Source organism: Chlamydotis macqueenii, chromosome 3, assembly GCF_036417535.1.
Source record: "Chlamydotis macqueenii isolate bChlMac1 chromosome 3, bChlMac1.mat, whole genome shotgun sequence".
NCBI classification, from domain to species: domain Eukaryota; kingdom Metazoa; phylum Chordata; class Aves; order Otidiformes; family Otididae; genus Chlamydotis; species Chlamydotis macqueenii.
In genome coordinates this window covers 126,618,677-126,643,184 of record NC_141558.1, presented here as the reverse complement: position 1 = coordinate 126,643,184, position 24,508 = coordinate 126,618,677, and the positions used below count along the sequence as shown (strand labels likewise).

The window sequence follows — 24,508 nt, the reverse complement described above, 5'->3', positions numbered from 1 at the left end:
CCGTGGGGCTGCGGGGGGGCGAGAACTTGCCTTTGGAGGAGCAAGACCCGTGGTCACCCGGGGCATGGCACTGCTGCGGGGGCACGCGCTCCGGGCCACGGCCGGACGCTGGGTGCCCCAGGCCTGGCCTCTCCTGATGGAGACGGGGCACCCGCCTCGGCAGCACCCGCGCCGCTGGGACCAAGATCCCGACGCTCAGCCCAGACCGTCGCTTTTGCCGGGGCTCGGTTTCGGCCCCGCTGACGTAGGGGTCTCCTCGAGCGCAGAGCCGAAACCGAGCCCCAAGCACCCCTAAATGCACCGCTGGCGTTATTTTCTGCCTCGTCCCAAACCTTTGCGCCAGCTTCTGCCTCGGGTTCCTGTTGGCGTTTGGCACGACCGCTTACCGCTGCGCGTGCTACGCGGAGCACAGAGGGCAGGGCCCGGCGGTGCCGAGCAGCGAGCAGGAACAGTTTAATTAATTTAATGGTCTCGTCTGTTTTCCTGCTCGGCAAACAAATGGACGGTTTGCATGTATGGATCCTTTCATTCATCACCTGGACAATCTTCTGCGTGGGACACGGGGGAAAATGGTTAATGAACCGCAGGAAAGCGGCATGGCAGGTTGGGACAGAAGTGAAAAACACCGTGGCCGCTTGGAACCGGATTTGAAAGGCACGGAGACCCCGGAGCAGCAGCGCACGGTTACTGCCCCTCACGAAACCTGGCCAGGCTGTGCGGGCAGCGCTCTGCCGGCGTCTCCGGCACTTCGGAGGGTCCGGACATTCAGCTCCAAACCTCAGGCATTTAAGTATTTTGGCTGACGGTAGCGAGGGATTCTGGAACGAGCCCACGTCTGTCAGCGCCTGCCCGAAGCGCGGCGTCTCCCCGCGCCAGGAGCGGCCCTTGGCGCGCTGGTCCCTTGCCCCAAACAGTGCTACGCCGCCGGGCTCACCCAACCGCTTCCCTTTGTTTCCAGCCCTTGGAGCCTGGAGCACTTGTTGAACCCGGCGATGAGTGCATCCAAGCGGCTGACAATTCCGAAATAAACAAATATCATTTGCGGCATTTTTGAGTAGAACGCAGTAATACATAGATTAGCTTATTGATGTCGTTATCGTACGGATATTATTCATACTTCTGATATTTCTGCTGCGCGGCAGCGTTCCCCGCTCAGTAAACATCGCATTATCTCGCTACGCAAAAGGCTTCATTAATCAAACCAGACAATAGGCCGGGCGCTCTCCCCTTCAGCCTGGGGCTTTTTACCTTCCCGAAATGTCCTGTCCCTGTCAACACAGGGACCACCTCTTCAAAACAGGTCGCTACAAAACGTGGTGCTAAGAGGAAAACGTGATCTAACTCAGTTAAAAGAATTTCCCAGTTATTTTATATTTTGCCTTTAATTTTTCGTGGCTTGTAGGAGAAAAACTTTATCAGTATTTCAGCCAGTACATGAGATTCATCGACTCATTTGTTAAAATACTAACGAACGAGCCTGATGGGTCTCTGCCCTTCAAAGCAGCAAGCGTTAAGATGGAGAGAGACGGAGCCGAGGGGCCAAGCCGTGGTTGCCCTGCCCGCCTCGCTGGTTGGAGACGGGGAGTGGGCGGTGGATGGGGAGCTGGGAGGAATGTGGCCACAAAGCTGCTGTTCTCCAGAAGCAGGATCCTGGCAAAACCACGGCATGGTCTTGACGTGGGACAAGGGATGAGGCGTTTAAGATGAGACACTCGGGCGCAGGAGGAGTGGAGAGTGGAGAGTTTGGCATGGCGGAGGCAGATTTGAGCCCCATGAACGATGTTCTCCACGATTTGTAACGAAGTTGAGCTCTTGGTGGTTGAGTCTTGAGCCGTCGTCTTCTTCCTGCCTTCTTTTTGGTTACTGCAGGCCTGAAAGAGCCGTTCCATAACGATCTAAAATAGCACAAAACAGTCTGTCCTGCACAGAAGGACAGCAGAACTGGTTCAGATCGAGCAACAGAGATTGCAGCGGTGGTTGTGCAGGGCACTCCGGAGCGTAGGGCAGAGGTGATTTCAGAGAGGACAGGAACAGAGCCTTTTGACTGCCTGCTGTGAGTGGTCTCCTTCAAATTCAGCCTCTTGTCTCGCATCTCAGAAAACCTAAACCCAGTTCTCGTTTCTCCAGGGACGGGGAAACTCAACACCGTCAATCTCCTCTTCCCTCTTCAGACAACAGCAGACACTTCAGTGGAGACCGGTTAATTCCTCCTGTCTGCATCTTTAAACAGAAGTGACTTCGAGGCACTGGGGAAGCAGCGAGACCCGACGTCTCCCAGACGTTCTCTCCAGGTCCTTGGCCTTGGAAAAGCCTGAGTCAGGTCACACCTGATCCCTTCTGGTCTTGGAGCCTCGTGTGCCGCGTAGGAGACTCGAAAAGCGCTTTGAGATGGCTGGGGAGGGGGAGCTACTTCCCGGCAAACTGTCTCTAAGCAGGCCCCAAGACGAGCTGTAAACAGTGGCATGTGCTCCTGTCTAAATTCTCCAGGGTTAATTCAAAGCTCACTGACAATGACATTACCAGAGACTTTTCAATTATGTCAATGGGCTTTGGATAAGGCCCTTACATTCTTAATAAACGTTATATACTTTTAAATGCTCTAGTCTTGTTCTTAAGTTGGGTTGTTTTTTTTTTATTTCATCAGCCATTATCGTTGGCTTCTGTGTTAACAAGTTCTTGCTGGAGGAACTCATGTCACCTGTCCTGTCAACGGCAAAAACTGCCTTCTTCAGTAAGAGAATGTATTTTCTATTTATGCATCAGAATCGAGTAATAACAGGTTTCAAGGAACGGTAACATTTAATAAAAGCGTTTTATTACATTTAAATTTATTAAAATTTAAACATTAAGTTCAACACGCTAATTACGATTTCCATGCGTTGACGCTGACAGTGGGAAATGGATCCACACAACTGCTCTGCTGAGATATGTTCCCCGGTGTTATTTGCTCTTTGATTACTAATGTATTATTAGTGCTCTTCATTTGGGACTTGATTCATTAACAAAAAGACTTATATGGGCATTATGTAAATTTTTTGTATGTCTTTTACATAGCTACCAGGGCATGTATTATGAACCTAATTGAAATGGAAAAAAAAAAGAAAGAAAGAAAAGAAAATGTATTCAGTCCTGGCGTGACTTGTGGGCGAGCTCTAGCTGGCTGTACAGCCGCTCCCAGAAACCAAATAAGCGCAGAGGGGGAAAACCTCTGTGCCGTACATCGCAGTCTGTGTTTCTGCAAATCCCTTCCCAGAGAAACCGCGCCCAGAGCCCAGCCTGCTGCACTTCGGCAGAAACAGCAAAACGGTGCGAAGGAACCGGGCTGAAATGTCCGGGCGCTGGCATCCGCGTGTCCGCTGTGTGCCTCGGGGCCTGCCACTCATCGCCCCTTCTGCTTTTCACCTCTCATTTCTCTGTGAGGCGTTTAAGTCGTGATTTGGTTTAATCTACTCCGGCCGTTGTCAAACAATATTTCTGTTTCTCAGGTTAAGTGAAATTCGGCTAAAACCAGAGAGGGCCTGTAACCGGCAAAAGCTCGTCTTTCTCACTTTCTTTTTCTTCTCCTTCTCTCATCTCTTTTTTCTCCTGCAGGTGAGCAGCCTGCGGCCGGATGCTCATCGCAGTGAGGCGATCCTGTGCCCCCCAAGATACTGTTGCCTCTCCAGAGGGAAGCAGGATGCTAAGAGCACACGCGGTTTCCTCCCTGAATTAAAAAGAGCGTGTAAAGCTGTTAAGATTAGCACACATCAATCCCTACATTTAAATCAAGAGATGCTTTCGCTTGGCAGCTATTGGGGAAAAAAAAAGCATAATTTCATTCAAAGTGTATTTAATAAGACAGAAGGAGACAGATTTCTTTGACAGTGTTACAGCTCTTATCAGATTACATTAAAATTAAATTAAAACAATCTAAAAGAAGTGTTAAGTACTGAAGGGAGAACACAAACAAAACACTCCTCTTTGTAGGCTTTCAGGGATGGGGTGCTGATGCTGGTTATCAGGGACATGAGTAATAAGATTATTCCTGAGTCGATTAGAAGCCCCTCGGTGTCGGCGCGGGGGATCGCGTCGCAGGCCGGGGGCTGCAGAGGGTGAGCGCGCGCCCTGCGCTGAGACACGGAGCGGAAGGGCGAGAGGAACAAATGGGAATATACTGGGGGGACCAGGCTAAGGCTCCTTATGTCCTTTTCTTTTGTTTAATAAGACATCAGCATCTTTAACCCTGTCCGCTTTTCTTTCTTCTGCTTTTGTCTTCTACTTTTTTTCTTCTCCTTTGCACTGCCCGCAGTGCTGGGACTGGTGAGGCCAGGTTAGCACCATCCCCATTGGCGTTACACCCCTGCCCCTCACATTTGCTCCACTGTGGCCCACAGTTTAAAAAAACAAACAAACAAAAAAAACCAAACCAAAAACTACCAGGGTTGGGGCAGCCCAGGAGACAAATAAACTGTGCGGTCCTATCAATCTCGCCGCCCGCGCCGAGCTGGCAGGCAGAGATCAACCCCTTTCAGCCGACCCCTGGAAATCTCCGTTCGGGAATGAGGGTTTCCAGTATGTAAATATAATGTGTGCCCGTAATTTTAGATAGCGCTAGAAGCGCTTGAAAGTTTTGATATTATTTTAGCAAGCACAAATATTTTCGAAAGCCGTTTAGTCTTCCAGAACCAAGCCCGGTATGTCACTCGTACAGGCTCAAGAAAGCCAGATTCTTTGCCTGTTTTGAAAAATAACAAAATTGTAGTATGTGAAAGTGTGTTCTTGTTCAAACACCACACAGCGTTTGACAGTTTTCTGTGCCGACAGTCAGCGATGCACTCAAAGTATGTGTCAGCCCGACCGAGCGCGGTTCATGGCTGACGTTCTGAAATAACAGGTTTTTACTGTCTCACCTCGGCGTCAACGGGGAGACTGTTTATTTGGATGTAGGTATTAGCAATGAAAGCTGGTATGAGGGACCTTCTGGGGGGAAAAAAAAAGCAATTTAACTATGAAGCAACCATTAAAACCTTTTTATTTCCATTTTATCTGCCCCCCATGAAGGAACATCAGGCTGATACAGAGGCTCTGGAGAAGCCGTGGTACTACAAGTAACTCTCAAGGAGGGCAGGGGACCGTGTCCGCAGCTGAGGTGCCACAGCTCCGTTTCTTCCCCTTTAGGTGTTTTTAAAGGAAGGGCAAGCTGTGGTGGACCTGGGGTGCAAAGTGAGGATCTGGGGGGAAAAATGCCCAACTTTGGAAATCTAGGCAAGCTCAGAGCCCGGTTTCACCTGTCAGTTCCCCTCTGCTTTCCATAAACAGGAGAGCGAGGGAGAACAGTACGTCTTTTATGAGCGGTTTTTCTGTGAATTCAATAGCAACAGGCTCCCAAATCTGCAAATCCTTTGCATACGCGTTTTCTTGAGTAGGTATGCTCTTACAGGAGCTGAAGCCGTCCGTAGCCTGTTGAGCCATTTATTTATAGCAGGTACGCAAGGGCTAAGCCAGACAGCAGCTATGGTTATTCAAGTGACAGAAGCTCATTTGGGTCTGTTAAGTACCGCTACATCAACTCAGCAAAGCTTTTTACTTTACATTTAAATTCGGTTTATCCGAGTTTGAGGCCAAAGGGGTTGGAAGACACTAGGAGCACTCTCGCGCGACACCGACGCCTGGCAGAGGCACCCCGAGCCCGAAAGCTCGTCCTGACGCCCGTGAGCCTCCCGGACACCCAGCGCCGGCACGTGGCCTGAGCCGCTTCCTCAGCCGCGCCGGTCCTGCCTCGCAGCTACAGCTGACGCTTTCATGTGGCGGTGGTCGGACAGAAGTTCTAATGAAGGATAATTATGATGATGATCTCGTACTAATTGTATACTGATTGCTGTTCTAATTACGCTTGAGCATTTCATAGCCATCCGCAATTTTGTCTATTGATGTAGCATTTCTTCTCCTTAAATTCAGATGCTCTCAGGGTATTTGAACTCTCCTTACTGCGACACTGGAATTTAAGCATTAATTTGGCAACTTCCTTTCAAAGGGATCTGAGTTTTTCTCTGAAAATTAAAAATTGTGGTTTTCTTTTCTGCTTTGTTTAGCAGCCAGAGATGTAAATGGTGGGTTTGCCAGGGCTGGTCGCTGAAGGCGGTGTGGCTTTTCCCGCTGTCCCAGGGATTGCGGTGAGAGGACATCGACGGGCTCTGCCAGCGGGACAAAGCAGCAGCGGAGGAAGAGGAATCGGGAATTTTACTGAGATGTTTGATTTCTATGCAAATGGAAATACACCATTTGCATTTTCCGGATTATTTTTTCCTGGAAAACATGGCGTACAATAAAGTTGGTCAAGCAAAGGAAAGGCGGGCCCTGTTGCTGTAACTGTTCGGTGGCTCCCAGTTATTTTTGGAATTAACATCCCAGCGCCTTGCCAAGTGCCTATCTCCCCGTTTTTTCCGGAGACAGGGAGTCATCACCGCCTGGGCCCAGCTCGGGAGGGCCAGCGCAGAGGCCTGCCAGGGTGGAACAGCCGTCCCGCTGCTTTGCCGGTGCGGGGATTAACAGATTTGATACCCTCAATGGACGGGTGATGTCATAATTTGGGAACAAGCGCTTTAACTGGGAGCATTCCCCCATAACCTGGGCAGCACAGAGGGCGAGGAGCCGCCATGACAGCCGTTACGTACACCCCCTATAAGCACCCGCAGGGCGGGAAACCCGCGCCCCGTCCCCATGGCAACGCGCGTGCGCGCCACGGGGGGGGGGGGCGGCGTGCGCGCCCTTCCGGGGCGGGGCCGGCGCGGGGCAGGGCGGGAGCGGTCGCTCCGGCCACCGGAGTAAACAGTGGGGGGCGGCATGAGCGGGCCCGGTCCCCCCGGCAGCCCCCCGCCCGGCTGCCTGGGGCTCGGCAGCTCCCTGCGGCGCCTCCGCGACAGGTGAGGCAGACCGCGCCGGCCGCGGTGAGGGGCGGGCGGCAGCCGCGGGCGCTCCGGTCGGCCGCAGCCGGGGCGGGGGGCCCGCAGGCCGCGCTCTGCCGAGGTGGGTGGTTCCCGCCTTCCCGGGAGCGCTGCCCCGCGGGAGAAAAGGGTTCGTGGGGCGCCTCGGGGTGCGGGCCCGGCTTTGCGGGAGAAAAGCGAGGCGTAAGGCGGCGAGGGAGGCGTTCCGAGGGGCTCTGGCCGGGGGTCGCCAGCCGGTTCCTCCGAGGCTGCGCGCGGTTCGCGGTGCGCCGGCCGCGATAACCGCGGTAACTGGTGTCAATTAGCACTTTTTTTCCGGCCGGAGGAGGTCTCTCGGGATCGTTTATGTTATACCGCTCTGAAGTCGCTTTGTAAGCAGTCCTTGCTTTCTGGGTCTCCTGCTAGCAGCTCGAACGGGCAGAGCTGGCACAGGCAACGACTCCGGGGCCGTCAGGATCTGAACCCGCATGGAGATACTGCCTGGACAAAAATGCTGTCTCTCTCTTTGCTAGTACCCTGCTCTCATCTGGAAGAGCACTGGCAAACAAAACGGGAATAATTTGCAGTCTAAAAGCCTGAACAGGAATATACACGGTATATTTTTATTGTATAGGAATTATTAAAAGATGTGGGCCCTAGAGAGGGAAGACACTTGATCTAAACTGTGGCAGTAGAAAATGAAGGAAGAGGGCTGATTAAAATGTGAGCATTCTGATTGCAGCAGACTGCATGCTGCTTTAAACTGTGTCGTTGTGTGCACGTATCCCTCGTGTTAGGAGCAGAGATGCCTTGTGCCTGCGCAAAGCCCAGTCAGCGTGAAGTTTGGTCACCCCTTTTGTAGCTTCTCTGTTGTCTGAGCCTATGGCTGAGCTCACGCTGCATGAGTGGACTTCCCTTCTTCAGCTCCTCTGAGACCTCTGGGAACATGATATGTTTCAGACATCGGCTCCTCTCGTTTGATTGCACCAAAAGGTTCAGGAGTTATTTGGGGAAGGGGAGTTACAGGCAGGCAGAATGATTGCATAAGCTGTGCTTCCTTTGGAGACCCATCTGAACAGGTCTTGTGATAAATAAATCAACCTTTTCTGCCTGGGCCACTTCTGTTGTATGTCCTTTAAAACACGAAATAAAACATGTCCTCGGTGCTGACAAACAAGGAGTAGTGCTGATACCAGGTTGCAAGTTGTGTGCTGCTGTTGGGAAGTGTGAAAAGTTACCTCTGGGAATGGTGCTACAGTTGCCTCTTCAGAATTTCTTGGATGAAGTGATACCTTTTATCTAAACAACTTTTTGAAGTGTAAAATACAAAAACTTCTGTTAAATCACTGGAGCATTTCAGCTTTTTAAGGCCGGCTGTGGAATTCTGCACTGATCTTATTTCAAGCCACCGTTCCAAGACCTGAAGTACCCGACAGCTGTTTCTCTCCTGACTGCAGTCCTGCTTTCCGCTCGCAGTTGTGCTTAAGCAAACAATGAGCTGCCACTAATAAGCTGTATGTGCAAGAGCTTGAACGTGGTGGAGGAAGCTGCTGCTTGGTTACGTCCCCCATCTGACTCTTGGCGAAGTAGAAGGAAGTTCTCATTATTATTTCTTTCCACCTGTTCTCTTAAGCCTGTTTTTTTTCTTTAAGCACCTGTATTCTGAAGTGCTTGAGAAATTAGCCACGAGATACTAGGCTTCTGATAACCAGTCAGCATGGGCTGCCTTGAGACTCATGTAAAAACCCCTGTAACTGTGCCTTAAATTACATGTTAAACTTCATCGGCCATATTTTATTTCCTAATGCTGGTAACTTGTCCAACCTAAATATAAAAATTACTGCATGCAGGTGTGCAGGTCAGTGGCACCTGTGTTGTATGCAGAATTATCAAGAATTAGGTTGGAGGTGTCTTAAGATCAGTGAAATGGGGCAGAGAGTTTACCTTCTGTGTTGATACAGACCTGGCTGTGCTGTGATTACTCAGCACTTCGCCTGCAGCGGTTGCTGGTGAGCAAGGCAGTGTCTGAGCAGCCTGGGCGATAGAGTAAATAAATTGTGTAGTTAAGTGCTCTACTTAACACCCTGACTAACTTTGCAATTAGCTGCGCTTTTCAAGACAGCGAGGCCAGATGCTTCACGCTAAGGGCGCTTTGCAGTAAACGCGTACAAATGCTGAGGTGTCCTGAACAGAGCGTGCAAACCAGACAGGATGATCAGTTCCAGAAATATCTGCTGGTGTGAGCTGAACGTAGAAGACGGTGCTGAACAGGCCCCCTGCAACCCACCCAGGGGACCAGCGCAGCTGGCTAGGGCTTGAGCAGGCTCTGGCCAGGCTCCAGGCTCCTCAGGTGGATGCAGCTCGGTGCTCAACGGTTGATTTAATGTCAGATTGGTGTAGAAAAACAACCGTAAAAATGGCGTTTCTTACTTTTACAGGAAGATTGCCTCATGCCCAAGTGTTGCGCAATTTTCTGTGTGCTTGTCTCAACAGGGCGTCATGACAGGAGTACTGTTATTCCCGCATTACGGATGCGGAGCTGAAGCACAAAGAGACTAAGGCCTGGTAGCTCAAAAAAAATATTGAAGCATCTCAGTCCTGCTGGTTGAAATGGGAGGTGAGAGATCAAATACCACTGCAGATCGATGCCTGGTGAAATGCCAGAGATTAGAGAGTGATTGTGGCCGCCCAGGGAACTCCGTTCTGCTCTCAGTTCCCAGCCTAACATGCTTTCTCTGTAGACTGAAAATTCAGGGTTGTTTGAAAATGAGCCACCAGGATCCGTAAAAAGTTTTGAAGTGTGCTGGCTTTGCCTCTGATTCAGTGCTTGCACAGCACTGTGCTGCGGAGCACCATGAGCTGTGCGGTGACCGTTTTAGGCATCCGTAATGATGGGACTCAAATGCTGAGAGACTCTTACCTGTGTTTTTTATACTGCTTTGTCTTGCCTTGAGAAGACCTTCCTTACACGTTCATGTGCTAACGAACGGGATACTGGAAAACCAGGCTGGTAGGAAGGGAACAGTCTTTCAGGAGCTAAGGAATGAGATGTGCTGCCTGTGGTATCCGAGAGTGAGCAGTAGGACTGGGGCCAGCGGCTGTTCACGTCCATCGGCTTTTACATCCATCAGGATATCAGTGTTCTTCACTGAGTCATGAAAATTACTTCTAGAAGTGTGAGAACAAGATCTTGAAATCTGCTTTTGCTTAGCTGTCCATCATGTAAAAGGAAATTGAAAGGATGAGATCCCAGATGAAGCATGGCTTTTAAATTGCATACATGACATGAAAACCTAATCTTGTTTCAGACGGTGGCAGGATCAGATGGGTAAAATGGATGCCTTCATCTCTCAGACCAAGAACCAGAAGGGTTGGTTTTTTCCATTTTTTTCCCCTCGCTTCCCTCTGCGTGGGGCAACTGGGAGGCCGCAGATGTGTGCGGCTGTGCCGTGGAGCTGTTTGTAGGGGACTGCGCAAAGCCGTGGATAAGCATGCCTAGCCATATGGCTGCACGCAGTCTCATGTGCCTGCCTGTGTCACTCGCGCAGGTACAGCCTTCCTGGCTAATAAAAAAATTGAGATTATTTTTTAGTAACCAACTTGGGGTACTTTGATTGTGGTGAGGTTAATCTACTAGAAGCCTCTGTCTTAACAATTGATTCTTTTTTTTTTTTTTTTTTTTTGCTCATGAGATGGTTGCTCATCTTCAGATGCAATTTGTAATTATTAAATAATACCAGCTTTACTCTCTTCTTGAAAATAGATTTTATTTGAAATAGAGTGTAGCTGGGGTACGGACTGTTCTTAAGCAGTCAGATCATCCCCATGGGCCTATACCCTTGCATTGCTTTTGATGGCCCTGTAGCATCTTCACAACCATAAATATTTTTGATGGTTACTTATATCTGTTACTCTTTAAGTTCTGGCAGGTAGCGCTAGCACGTCTCTAGATGTACTTGGCTTTCATGTGTAAGTGTGAAATATGTACTTGATTTTAAGTTCAAATTGTTATATAAAATACTTGGATGGCACATTGGGTCTGTAAGCTGGGAAAGAGTTGGGATTTTTTGGAAATCTCTTCTCATGTGTTGATACGTTCCTCTGAGAAGTCCTGGGGAGCCGTTCATTTGAACAGGTTCAGCCAAGTATTGCCCGCACTGCAAGCGGTCCGCTCTGGGACCTCGAGCGGGGAAGAGAGGAGCTCATGAACTGCCGCTCTCAGGGTTTGCAGCCCTTCCTGGGGCTGCTGGAGACGGGACTGGAAACAGCAGCTTTATCTGGGCAGCTGTCTCTGGCTGCTTTGGTGGGTCTCGTGTGGATGCATTCATGTTCAGGCATCTTCTGCCTTTGAAACAGCCCAGCTCTCATTCCGGTGAGGAACAAAGAGAAGTAAAAGCTTTTGGGGTTTGGGCTGAGTTTTTTTTGTGGTAAGATTGGCTGGTGGGTCAATCTGTAAGACTACCAATCTAGCAAATCCCTGCTCTCTGCTCTGAAAAGTGTATGCTCTGTAAAATGCTTTATTTCTTGCATTTTGGGAATTTAAGTTGTGAAATAGTTTTATCTTACTATATGTTGTTTGTTTTCTTCCAGTGAAGCCAAAAGGCTGGAATTAGAAAGAAAGCTGATGGAATACAGAAAGTCTGATACATACCTGTAAGCCTATTTAAAAGCTTCTTATAGGTTATTTTATTTTAGTTACAAAGGCATTGAATGCTTTTAGAATGTTATCTTGCAGATTTTTTTTATACCAATAAGTTCATATTCGTAGGTTAAGCATAATGTAAGATTCGTGCCTCTAAGTTCTTAATGACACAACTTCAGCAATAACATAACCACCTTATTCTATTAATACTGAAATGTGATGTTAGTAATAACTAACATGCCGGTTGGTTTTATGCAGCTTTTACAAAAGCACTGTAGCATAGTTCGTGCTAGAAAGCCCTAGGGTCTTGGGAAAGTCTGAAAGTTTTAGGAAGTCCTAGAAGATATTCTAGGTTATTCTAGGTTCTGCTCCTCTGTGGATTGTTTCTGCATTATCTGTTTCATGTAAATTGCGTATACAGTCTGTACAAAAAAAAAAATAATAATCACCCAAACCCTAAACAACAAACAAAAGCAAAAAAACCCCACACAAACCCCAACCAACAACAAAAGAGGGCTGAAAAGTGTCTCAGCCAGTGTTCCTTTCCTCAAACGTGTTTGTAAAGCTCATAGAGATGAGCTTGGCTCAAGGGACTGAGGGCGAGGGGCAATAATGGCCAATTCCTTAGGAACTCCACTTCTGAAAGAGGGCCATTAGATTAGAAAATGAAGATGTAAATCAAAGAAAAAAATGCCTGAACAGGTGGGGAAACATCACATGTATTTTGTTTTCTGGTTTTGAGTTATTTTAATCTAACAAGTTTCACACTGAAGCTTCTCTGAAAGTGTTGGCAGCTTGAGGAATTTGGGTAGCAATTTCACTACTGATTTAAGCAAACTTGTAGGCTGATAGAGACCAAAAGATGCTCCTGACTGCCCCTGGTTCACATTTTCCCTTTGTTGGCACTAATACTTGTGTGGCTGCCCTGTAATCCGATAAGAAAATAGGGCTGGCTGAAAGTGAATCTGGTTTTTGGGTGAGTGAGAGCTGGTTTAGGTGGATTTTTCTGCTGGGTTACTCTTGGCCTAATTTGCCATGTGGCTACGTAGCATATAAAAGAAAGGCTTGGAGTGCGATGCCCCATTTGGTGGCAGCATGGGTTTAGGTTGGCTTGAAGCAGTTGTGAAGCCACAGCCTTAATGTTACAATCTGTATGACTTTCGGAGCATGTTCTTCTAAATACAATTTTCATTTTGATTCAGTGTGGTGTAAGTGACTACAGTTGTGCAGAAGAGCGTGTCCGCTCCTTTTGGTGGTGCGGGGGGGCAGCTGTCACATAGGTGGCTGAAGAAAAGTGACTGTAATCAATGTGTTTGCTTTATTTTCATGTTCTTGAAGTACAGTTTCTTTTTCCCCCACAGAATGAAACTAAAATACACGAAGCTGAAAAAATACTTGAGAGAAATAGACGAACGGCAAAAAGGAGCTCTTCTGCGAAATCAGGCCTTTTTAAAGCAATTCGACCAGTTTGAAGCTCATATGAAAACTTCAGGTTCAGAGATAATTCAGAAGATGGAAGTAACTTTCTATAAGACTTAATACGTTAGTGTTTACTCTTATTACAGGGTTGCTAAATGGATTTTGTCTGAGTATTATGCACATCAAGGCTTCAGGTGTTAGTGAAACCTCATCGTACATTTTTGGAGTGTGTGAAGTGGTAATATTTGGGAATTGGAGATGAACCCAGACTCTCTGAGCAGGTGATGCAATAGACCCTACTGCAGCTGCAGAGGTAGTCAGCAGCACTTCACAGAGCTCTACCTGAGGTCTGCAGTAAAGTGCCCTGCTTCGGAGAGGCACTCAGACTCTGCTTCTGAGTCTCTTGGAACCAAGGGAGAGCTGAAGTTAAAAAAGTGTGGAAATGGATCCTGGTTTTGGTGTGTTAGTGAGAAGGTAATAAACCAGTGCTGTCTAGCTTAGGACAAAAAGACAGCTTGAGTTGTAATAGTTTCATAAAGATGTTATTGTAAAACTATATTTTAGTAAGGCTTTTATTAGTCAGAAATACCCAAATACATTTCACAGAAGTCATTTCAGGACTTTTTTTTTTTTAGCCCTATTAGGGTAAATGTCTTCTGTCTTTTCCGTATGGCTATGTATGAGTAATGCTATTTGTAGGCTGAATAGATATATTAGTGTTGCCTTTTTATTATTAGTGCAGAAATGAGATGAAACTCTTCTATACTAGTAAAGAGATTTCTGCATCTCTTAAAGTTTGAAGTACACTTGATCAGGATCCATATTTAAGGTTATATAATAGACAGGATTTTTTGTCTTAACTTATAACTGAAGTACTTCCGATGCAATAAGCTGCTACAAGAAACAGCCAAGCTTCGAGGATTTTTGAATCGTATTACTAATATGTTGTCTTGCTGTTCACTGAAGAACAATTTGGGATGTTACAAAGTGATATAGCTTGTTAATGATCTCACATTAAAAAAAAAATTGTGATGTTCTCATGCCACTAGTATCTGGAGTTAGATTTTTGAGGGCAATGTGTTTTATATCTGCTTTCTAAGAGCAGTAGCGTTCTTGAGAAATATTTGGTAGGGGCTATTTCTGTCCCTCTGCCTCTCCCCCTTTTTTTTTTTAACCTGCTAGAAGAAAAGAGGGAAGGAAACAAATTAGGTGAGGCATTTTAAGCCCCTGTGATGGGGTACTAACACAACACTTATTTTTGTGTGGCTGTCTAGAACTCAGCTGTGATTGTTTTTTTTGTTTCTCTGAAATGCAGTTTGAATAGAACAGGAGCAGTGGTTTCAGAGTATACAGTTTTCCTTCCCCTCCTCTGCTCCGGGGCGCACGGAACGTGATCTGAGACAGTGAAACTATGACCCTTTTAAAAGGAAGTGTCTAAAAAGCCTGGGTCCAGGTCCCACAAAACGTGAAAGAGCAGCAGCACCCTTAGGTGACAGTGGCACAGGACTGAAGGAAAAGTGTGGGGTGGCTGAGGTGCTCGCATACAGCAAGTGCGTGAAAAGAAATACAGAAGGGCTTCTGAAAAAAAGCTAAGAGGAGAAAAGAATCAGACTGCAACATAAAAACAGGGAAAGTGGAATGTGAAAAAGTATAAAATTATGTAGAAGTTAGAAAACAAATGTGCAAAACTTACTTTAAAATATTTTTTGAAACTTTTTTCTTAATATGCTCTGCAAACATTGCACTAGGAAGTGTTATTAGAGCTTAGCCTGAGGTAGGGATGTAGAAGCAGCGATTTCCCCCCCCCCCCATCTGGTTTGGCTTTCACTAGCTGCATCACAGTAAAGGGCAAGAAGCCCTTTGTGTGCAGTTCTTCTGTTAGAAAAGTTCTTTCTTTCAGTAGATAAATGTATGACCTGAAGTGTGAGCCTTTGTCCTTTCTAAAAATCTTCAGTCCTTTTATCTGTGGATGTTAATGCAGTGTGTAGTCCTTTTGGAATCCTAATAAGCTTTTTGTCAATTTAGTATAGTGTGAAAACAAGCCCTATACAGTAATGGCTACAGTTATGGCTAGGAAAAAAAAAAGCAAACAAAAAGACCCCACAAACTTTATTGTTTTTAAATGAGTTGTCTTTGATTTTATTGACAAATCTTGGGTTTTTTTATTAAGAACAACAACGACTAGCTGGCCCCAAACAGCTCTCCCCATGTTAGCTGTAACTTGCGGTGTATTAACTCTGCCTTCCGTTGTTCGTATGAACATAAAGAGCCCCAATCTCTGCTTTTCTCTGCTCACATGGAAGATTTTTACGTACGGTATTTGAGATGGGGTGATGAGATCTGTTTGTGTTGATTACCACTCCCTCTGAAGAGCCAACAGGTTTGCACGTACGTTTCCCATTTCCCGTCTGGAGGTGCTGTCCTTGACTTGAGCGTGCAGAGACGGTGATTTGGGGGGTGCTTAGCTGACCTCCCTGCCTTTGGCAGTAAGGGAGCCGTCTCTTACAGTGCTTTAATAAACCAATGACTAGCTAACGTCCCGTGATTGCGCACCCATATTAAGAAATGCCTTGCAGAGCTATAGCCCAGCTAATGCCTGGTAATTCTTTTAGGCCTGCTGGGTCTGGTGACGTTCACAGAGCATCTTCTCCTTGCTTCAGCTTAGTATCGTACAGTTTAGAGACTGCTCTGGGGGTGTGTGCATGATTCCCCCCTCCTTTTCTAGTTTTTAAAATTTTTATTTAAAGCCAAGCAGCACCAGAGGGTATGCTGTGATACTGGATTTCCCATGTTGTTTTTAAGGAATTTTTTTTTTTTTTATTTCTGAGTAACCCAACGCACACCAGTTCTACTGGTTGTAGGTTGTTACAACATACTGAGTCACAGTTGTGCCATCGGTTGACCCGCATGCAGAGTTCTCATTCACTGCTTCCATTTTGATGTTTCTGTGCCATCCATTTTATTTTTGTCAGATCAGAGCTATTTTTCTGAGCTGTTGAACACAGCACAGATTACATATCCTCTGTGTTACGGTTATGAAAAGCCCCCTTGTTGTGGATTGCATAAGAATTATGGAGCGTGTAATCGTTTAATCTATCGTGGACGTACACAGAAAGAAATTATGACTGTTTTATCGTTTTTCCGTGAAGAGAGAATGCCCTTTAGGAGTGCTTCATCATAACGATGTGCGCAGTTTATTATGTGGCTGTAGTCGACAAAACTTTTTATTTCTGAAAGATTGACTTCTTTTCCTCTATTTGTGTGTCAGCAATTTGAGTAAGTTTTAGGAGTATAAGTAAATTCACTTAAGCTTTCAGGAAAAAACAGTAGTTAGATTTGAGTTTATTCTGAGCATCTTTAATTCCAGTGTGGTTAGGTTTTGTTTCTTAAAATTTCCTGCTTCCAGTTTTGCGAACAGCTTCTGTTACCTGGGAAATAGCAGACTTGCTGAATGCACCGCTGGAGTGAAGTGCAGAGCTGGTTACGTTAATTGTTGTAAAGATTTATTTTCATGCATATTACCTGATGCAGAATAGGTACTGAAGTGCTTTCATTCAAGGCCGATGTAACTTGTTATTGGGGTTTACAATTACTAACAACCAGGATTAATTATAGGTGCTGCGTGTGCTTGGCTTTTAAGCAGTAGTCCTGCTACGAGTGCATTACATCTGGTCAATTAAACAATGGAGTGGGGGTGAAGGCGGTTTATGCAGTTGTTTTAGCAACACTACGGCAAGTTGCCTTTCGTGCTGGGTTGCTCTGTAACATCTGCCATATATTTTTCCTTGTAATAGCTCAACGAGTTGTAAGATGATGTATGTAAACCAAAACCAAATTCTAAAGCTCATTTCACCCAGAGCAGCGGAGTCATTGTCTGGATAGAGCAGAAATAATTATTTGGCATGACAGATACTCGTTGGGATGAAATAAATTTGAGTCAACAAGTTATTGCTATTTTGTGGGATTCTAAATTAGGTGAATGAACAAATGTGCGTTAAAAACCCGCAGAAGATTGTGTACAGGCCACATCGTTTGTTCAGAGGAGCGGAAAAATTAGGAGAAAATGGGATCTCTGTCTCTTTAAACATAGAGTAAAAAGTGCTGCTAGGACATTACATTTAAAAGTGCACAGTTTGCAAAGTAATATTTGTTGATTTGTGGTGGGGGTTTTTTAGCCTTCACTTTTGTCTAATGGATTTGTTCCCATTTAGGCATGGTATGGAAGAGAAATTAAGAAAGTGTTATCACTTCAAGAGGGTAACTCGTCAGCAGAAGGTGACAAGGAGGAAGAATACGAGGAGCAGGTAATGCGAAGGAAGCAGGGGGGAAGGTGTTTTATTACACTGTGCTTTCCTCTGAGCTGCTGCGTGAAGAGGCAGGCATTGCTAAGCAGTCTTGGCGTGGGGATTTTTGTTGTGGCATTTGTAGTGTGAAATATTGTGCAGCGCCTGAGTGAAGTAGCATAATCTGCGTAAAAAGTGCAATTATTTCAACCAAAAAACTAGAATTAAAAAGGGAGGAGAACTCTAACTGCTTGTATTCATCTTCGTGTTTGTTTTTATAATGCCTGTGCTGAATGGTGTGAACGTGGTCTTGACAGAGAAGGCAATATTCTTAATGAATGATATTTTCTAAAATGCAGCAGTCGATTCATACAGCATATTTATAATTTTGTGCCTTTTGACCTTTTCTCAGAAGAAGCAGAAGGAGATTGCATATCTAAGTAACAGACAAAAAGACTGACAAGGAATACTTAAATATATTCTGCTATATATCTGCAGTAATGCAGGCTTCTAATCCCTCCTCCTATCTCCATATAAATGATACAGTTCAAGACCATAGCTGTTTTCTTCACTAAAAGCAGTAAAGCTCTTTTAGATGAAATGTCTGAAAACATCTTGTAATAACTTGGAGCATGCTGGCAAGAGTAGTCACTTGTGACTATGTGTGAAACCCCCTCAGCTAGTCGATATTGTAATAAGCAGAAACGGTAGCATCACTCCATTATTCAGAGAAGCCAACAGCGTGCTTGTCCCTTAGGCTACAGCATTCATTAAGAAAAGCTTACTGGGCTGAAAGCTGGGAACAGATGATAACGGGATATGATTTTCATATTTAATGCATTCCTTGGAAGAGTATGTGTGCTGCAGATTGATAGAAGAATCAACTGCTACTTTACTAAAAGACTTTCTAGTTTGCCCTATAGCTACCGATGGAATCATTCAGCCAAGAAATTAACTTTTTCTCCTTTTACCTGCTTTATATATCTGCTAAGCAGGCTGCCTGGCTGCCAGTAAATGTTATTATGCAGTTAAATGTTTGGTATTTAAGACTCTTATCAGAAAAGAAACAGAGGCCACACTATTTTGTTTTTATAGTAGGAGGAAGGTTTTCGGTTTTCTTTCTTCAGTGCATTAGCAGTCGTTAATCTGAGTTTATAGGAAGTTTTCCCCATAGATTAAAAAGTTAAAAACCTTGAATTTAGAGCATTCTTTAAACTGTAATATACAAAGCCATAAACCCGAGCAACCTTGACCTATATAAGCAGGCCTCCAGCAGCTTGTGAATTACGTTTTTAATTCAGACCTACGTGAGAAGGTGAGTTTATTTTTGAACGCTAGGTTCTTCAATTAAAGCCGTCGGTGTAGGAGACATGATTTCTGACCTATGGAAAAGTTTCCGTAAATACTGGAACATCAAAGGCTCACAGTATGAATTAGAGTTTAAGAAACTGTTTGCAAGTTTTGGACAGGACAAGAACATAGCGCATACCTACACTTGTTACTTTATGTTGAATTGCAGTTAATAGCTTGATTGTGGACTCTTTCATCCCCTGTCCCCTTCTTTCTCCTTTTCATCTCCCTGCATAAATACAAAGATAACATCAGCTTTGCCTTGTCTATGTGCTGTGTCCCAAGTCTTACTCCGTAACTCCTTTTTTTTTTTTTTTTTTTTTTTTGGACTGATTGTGCCCGTTTCCCACCACCTGCACCTCATTTAAAATCTGCTTGCTCTTGCGTCCAAGTTGTGTGGCACCGAGTCAGCCATACCGAGCACGTGGAGTTAGCAGGTAGTGTATCCAGGATGCAAATCGTCACAGCTTGGAGCTGGTTTTGTTTACCAGCACTGGCATCGTAATGGTTTCCTTCAGGCTAGTCAGGATGCCAGTGATCGTGTGATAGCCTCGTCAGTGGTGCGTCTTGGAGACCAAGGAGGACAGTCACAGAAGCAAACTTCTAGAGATGGTCAGCATCCCAAAGCCCCTGAAACAGCGGTGTGAATATCTGGTACTTCTCTGGGCCGTGGGATATGCACCCTTTTGGACTCTCAGTTTTTAAGGGAGTCCTTAAGCTCAGAAATCATATACCCAAACAGCGTTTGTCTAGAAAACTGCGATTCTCCGCAGAAAGGACTCGAGCGCAGCCTTTTGAAGCCCTGTGTAACAGCGGTCCGGCGTAACGAGTTGGAGGAGAGGTCCCTCTCAGCTGGTGGAGCTGTATAACGTGGGCTTCTGAAACCTTTGTGCAATGAAGTCTGCTCATTCAACTTCGAAGCACTTTCTTGAAGTCTTCTGAAGATTTTGGACTTGTGCATCTTGGCACTGCATGTCCTTTGGAGGTAGGGCATAGGGCACCTCGCAGGAACGCCTGTGGGTGGCAGAGCACCCGTCCCCAAGAAACGGGGTGTCACCAGGTGACAGTAATGCCTGGTGCCTGGAAGAGACAAGCCTCTGGCTCAACTTCACCTCCCTAGCTTTCACACGATGGTCTCAGCCCTTCTGTAGGTCCTAAGGGAAGGGATTTTTTTCTTATCTTTGTTCTCTTCAAAACACTTTAATGATAATAAAAAACGATTGTATTTGTTACGGGAGGAAGAAGTGGGGAGCCTGCACTCCACAACCAAAAAGAGGATTGTAAGTGTACTTTGTGCAGAGACTTCATTTAACTCCCAGCTGGAGTGGCAATGAAGTTCAATGGTTTTGTTGACTGTTTTAGGTAAGTCATCTACTTGTTTTTACTGCTTTGTTTTTGGTGGTAAAAGGAGTACCTAGACCAACGTTATCTGTCATACTTTTGCTTTGAGAATGCAAAGGTGGTGAGGAGATGAATTTTTTTTTTTTTTCTGCAATCAAAGAGGAGCTTGTTAGAGATGTGCGTCTGCTATGACTCTGCCAAGCACTTGTACTTGTTTGAATTGCATTTGTTTTGGAAGGCTACATCCAGGAGCTGCTAAATCCATAAAGTACTTGCTAGATGCACTTTAAAGCAGCAAATACAAGACGCGAAAAGTAATTAGGAGGAACCCGAGAGCAGTGGTAATGGAATAAGCCGTGAACTTAATCTCAGTAGCAAACCTTTACTCCTTCTTAAAATAACTTCATGGCTTTTTGTTCTGCTTCTTGTTACGTGGAATTTGAGCTTTTTTAATGAAACTTGGTCACAGACTAGACAAGATGCCTTTGTTTCCTTTAAGCTGGGCTTGGCAGCTGACTTTGTATGGTAGGAAGAGGTCAGGCAATGAAAGAGGGGAGAGGGGTGTGGAGGTGACTGTAAATTGTCCTGCTGTGATTTGAGGCTGAAAAGTAAGCCCTGCTTAGTATGAACAATGGTATTACGATAGCTAATTTTGGCTTTGCATAAACTGGTGGTGACCTTTTAGTAGTAGTGGTGGCAGTAGCCACTCCTCCTAAATTGTTCTGATTGAGTAGGTTTACAAAGAAGAAAAGGCAAGTATTAAAACACTGGGATTTAGAGGCAGAGTGGTTGTACTGTTGGAAATATTTTTATGCAAGTTCAGCAGTTCTTGGAGAAAAGTGCCATTTAAAATGTTTCTGCTCGGTGCCCAAGGTTGCCTTGTGGAAAATGCGATTTCATTACGTGGTGTTAGCCGAGTGATCGTTCTTCCTCTGGTGTGATTTAACAGAGAGGAAGGAGCAGAAGGAAGGCAATGAATACAGCGATTTTTGCCTCGTTCTTATTTGCTTTGTTGACATGCTGTGAGCAAAGCTGGATATATAGATGAGGAAGCGATGGCAGATGTATGTTCCAGACTCTCTGGGGACCCTTCCTCGTCCTGTTGCCTTCTAGAGAAGACGATGAGAAGAGCGGCAGGAGGAGGTTGCTCAAAGCAGCTGCTGCGGGTGGCTCCAGGAAGGCTAGCTGTGCCACGGACCCTACAACGGGCTCCTAATGATCGTGTCCTGGCTTCTGGATGCTGCGGTACCTAAACCGCAGGCTGCCAGCAGCTGGGCAGAGTCCTGCACCGGTAGAGCACAAGGGTTCCACTCAAGTCAGCAACTTCAAGGCGTTTTCAGCGGCTTCAGTGGGTAGTTCCAAACGTGCTTTGGTCCAGGGTCTTAAAGTCCTTTGCAGGAATCTAATCTTAAATGTTTGCCTGTTTGTAAAAACCGGTTACTGTTCAGATTCATTTGAGTCCTTCCTGTATTTTGGTCCTTTTTTCAGTTGGGTTGGGGGTGCAGTGCGCTTTTGCCACCAGATGTTTTGACTCACAGAGCTGCAGTTGCGGTCTGGGCCCTCATTTTCACAGCAGAATGCAAGAAACATGTGCCAAGCGTTTGTGTCACAGTAATACTCTAGAAAATACTTGAGTTTGATGCTTTTGTCTCCAGAAACCAGCATGCCATCCTCCAGAAGCTCCATCTGCAGCACGCTGCCTGTTTGTTTCCTTAAGCCGTCTCCCACCTGTGTTTTTCAGATGCTGTGTGCTGGAAGACAGGCAGGAATTAGCACTGGGGCAGCTGTGCCAGGAGGACCGTATCATCCAGCAACAGTCTTCATGGGCCACCACACATCAGCCGTCTTGGCCGCAGGAGGTTTGGGCACGTGGCAGAAACCCCCTCGGCCCACAGAGCGCCGCTCGGCGCCCGACCCGCCTTCGTGCTCTCCATTGCTTGAAGGACCTGGTCCGGAAAGCAGAAGCGCTGATTTACAGAGTGAGGCATCAGTGGAGGGAGCAGAGAGATGCAGGGACCTGGCAGCCAGTGACGAAGGCTCCGAGCAGCTCGTCTCCTCCGCATCTGATCCTGAACCAGCTGCCCTGGAGGAGGAGCAGCCGCGGGGAAGTGTCCCAGGTACGGCGGGATGCGTGCCTGTCTGCCTTTGCCCAGCACTGGGGCACACTTGTCCCAACCAGAGCCATGCCCACAGTTGCTGGTTTCCCCTGTGTGTGTTGCGCTCTGGTTGAAGCATGACAGCACTCTTTCTTTTTGTGGTTTTTTTTTTGGTTTGTTTTTTTTTTTTTCCTTTTGATTCTGTTTCCTCCCAGGCCGCTCATCTGGACAGGCAGAGCCTTGCTGGGGGCTGAGCCGGTTCAGGTTCGCTATTAGAAAGTGAAGATTTTTTTCACTGCAGCGCCCATGGTTATCTTGAAGTAGACTGAGCCTCATTTTAAGAGATTTAATGTGAACCTGCCTCACTGGCAGAGTATGTCACTTCTGCTTTGGGTTGATTTCTTTCTCCCTGAAATGCTTGAGAAGAATAGTTCATCCATTTCAGAAAACAGGACTTGGCAGTGTGGACTGAGGATTGGTATGTCCCGTGTGTGACTGGATTTACTCCTCTTTGGTGGTTCTCTGTCTTGTTCCCCGCTTTCCTGAGAAAGGTGGTGCAGACCTCCCAGCCGAGATGCTCTTGCTCTCTGACAAGATGTGCTTCCCTCCAATGCTGCGTCCCAGCTTCCCAGCCTTTTTTTATTTTCCATTTTTTTCCCCATCTTGGCAAAATGTGTTCTCTCACATTTTACTGGCTCGGTTACTTCCTTTGAAGTAAGCTAATGGATGTATTTTTGAAGTCGCAGTGACAAAGATTTGTCATTAAGTTTATTCCTTTTTTTTTTTTTTTTAAGACCTTGCAGAACTACTGTCCCCTGCCTTGCTAGTTAACATAGCAATTTTCAACTTAAGCTAGTTTTCCGAGCCCCGTAACGATTGCTAAAATGGAGCTATTTATAACGGAAACTAGTGGCAACTCTAATGATGCAGAGACTCCTGCTCTCCTGTAATGATTGTGGTTTTCTTTATAGAGGAAAGCTGGCATCCCCATCAGATGCTCTTCTGTACTCCTCCTTGGGGTTTTTCTGGCATCCTCTTTCTTAAGGCTTTTTTTTTTTTCTTTTTCCATTCCTTTTTCTTTCTCTAAGGAATTTATTTGCCTCTCATTTTCTTTCATCTGATGCATTTGCCACTTTTCTGTTTTAATCAAAGCCTGTCCTTACTGGCACTGGAAAGAGACCAGTCTAGGCTGGCTTACGTTAGCCCCGGGCTCTGCCTGTGGCTCTGCGGAGCGCCGGTTCCTCCCCGCGGGGAAGGCTGAGGTGGCTAGCATCGCGTCTGGGAGAGAAATACCCATTTAATTTCTGGAATGCGGTATCTCTGCCTTCAGAGAAACTGTACAGTTGGGTTCAAAATCAAAATGAGCTTTTTGTCAAACGGCACGGTAATCACCTCAGACCGCCCGGGGGGCTTTTTATGTCTGCTTGCTGCCAGACAGGCACTGTGAAGTGAACAGGCTAATGCAGTCCAGGTTCGAATGTGCGGAGGGAGCTGGCTTGTTCCAGCTCTCCCGAGCCTGACCTTCCACGCTGCAAATGATGGGAGCTGATGAAGACGCTTGGCTGTGCCATAGCAGGAGCAAGCACGCGCCGGGCTCTGCTGCCGGATCGGTGCAGAGCAGTGTTTGCCCGCCTCTCCTGCTGCTTCCTGCCACTGCTTGGCAGCCACAGCAGAAACTGTAGGAAGGAACAAAGCTCTTCCCTCAGGTTAAGAAAGCAAGAAAGTGGCCCCTTTCTTCACCCCCCCTGCAAATCAGAGGGGAAAAACCCCCTCCATTCTTCTCCATCCTCATTTCCTAGCAGGTGAAGGAGTGACACTTCTGTTGCACATACTTGCTTCACAAATTTGGAAACAAGGCCAAGAGAGTCCATCCTCACGCCAGCTACTGTTTGGCATAAACCTGAAGTGATTTAGTTCCAGTGAAACTCCATGACCAAGACGAGCAGAGATGCTGGGTGTGGTAGTGTTAGCAGGTGTGCGAATGCTCGGTAATTTAAACCCATGGTGAATTTTTTTTGAAAACTGGGAATTTCTTTAGCAATACTGATTTGTTACAGGACTGGCTGGTCCATTAACTTTTGGCATTCTATGAAAAGATAAGCAGCATATATCTGTCATCTTAGAAGCATGATTCAGCCCCATACTCTCTTTTAGAGAAGGCAATTAACATGGAGAGTTCAAAATGTTCCAGGCATGTATTCCTTCTGCAAGGCTTAAAAAAATGTATATGATAATAGCATGGACTTTTTTCCCCTAAGGAAAGCTTTTTCCAACTTTTCTGTTTCATTGTTCCTCCAGAGACAATTTAGTGAAGTAGCTGGTCTTCATGCAATGATGGCTTTTGAGGCACACCAGGTTTGTCTCCCACCCGTAGGGAGCTGCAAACCCAAAAGTGGTGAGCGCAGAGGCTGGACCCTCCCCGGACTCCCCCTTGTGAGAGGAGCGCAGAAGGACACGGGGCTGTGGGCAGGGAAT

General features: G+C 46.2%; 1 protein-coding gene and 1 long non-coding RNA gene across 17 annotated transcripts in view; both read left to right on the top strand.

Annotated features, from left to right (window-relative positions):
- Window positions 1-24,508, top strand: part of KIZ (kizuna centrosomal protein) — a 130,934-nt gene that overhangs the window by 77,216 nt on the left and 29,210 nt on the right. For 13 of the 16 annotated variants that reach the window (XM_086744358.1, XM_086744352.1, XM_086744359.1 and 10 more), the window contains 4 exons: window positions 11,493-11,555; window positions 12,906-13,062; window positions 17,175-17,267; window positions 21,679-22,054. In XM_086744358.1, coding sequence (XP_086600484.1) covers window positions 11,527-11,555; window positions 12,906-13,062; window positions 17,175-17,267; window positions 21,679-22,054 — 655 coding nt within the window. In that variant the 5' untranslated portion in view covers window positions 11,493-11,526. Of the gene's footprint in view, window positions 1-6,776; window positions 6,903-9,395; window positions 9,520-11,492; window positions 11,556-12,905; window positions 13,063-17,174; window positions 17,268-21,678; window positions 22,055-24,508 lie in introns of those variants that run through there. The other 3 variants (XM_086744348.1, XM_086744349.1, XM_086744363.1) reach the window with 2 other exon arrangements.
- LOC147601501 (uncharacterized) lies at window positions 23,052-24,218 on the top strand. Its single transcript, XR_015258111.1, has 3 exons — window positions 23,052-23,739; window positions 23,836-24,006; window positions 24,091-24,218. It is a non-coding gene; the product is annotated as an uncharacterized LOC147601501 (long non-coding RNA).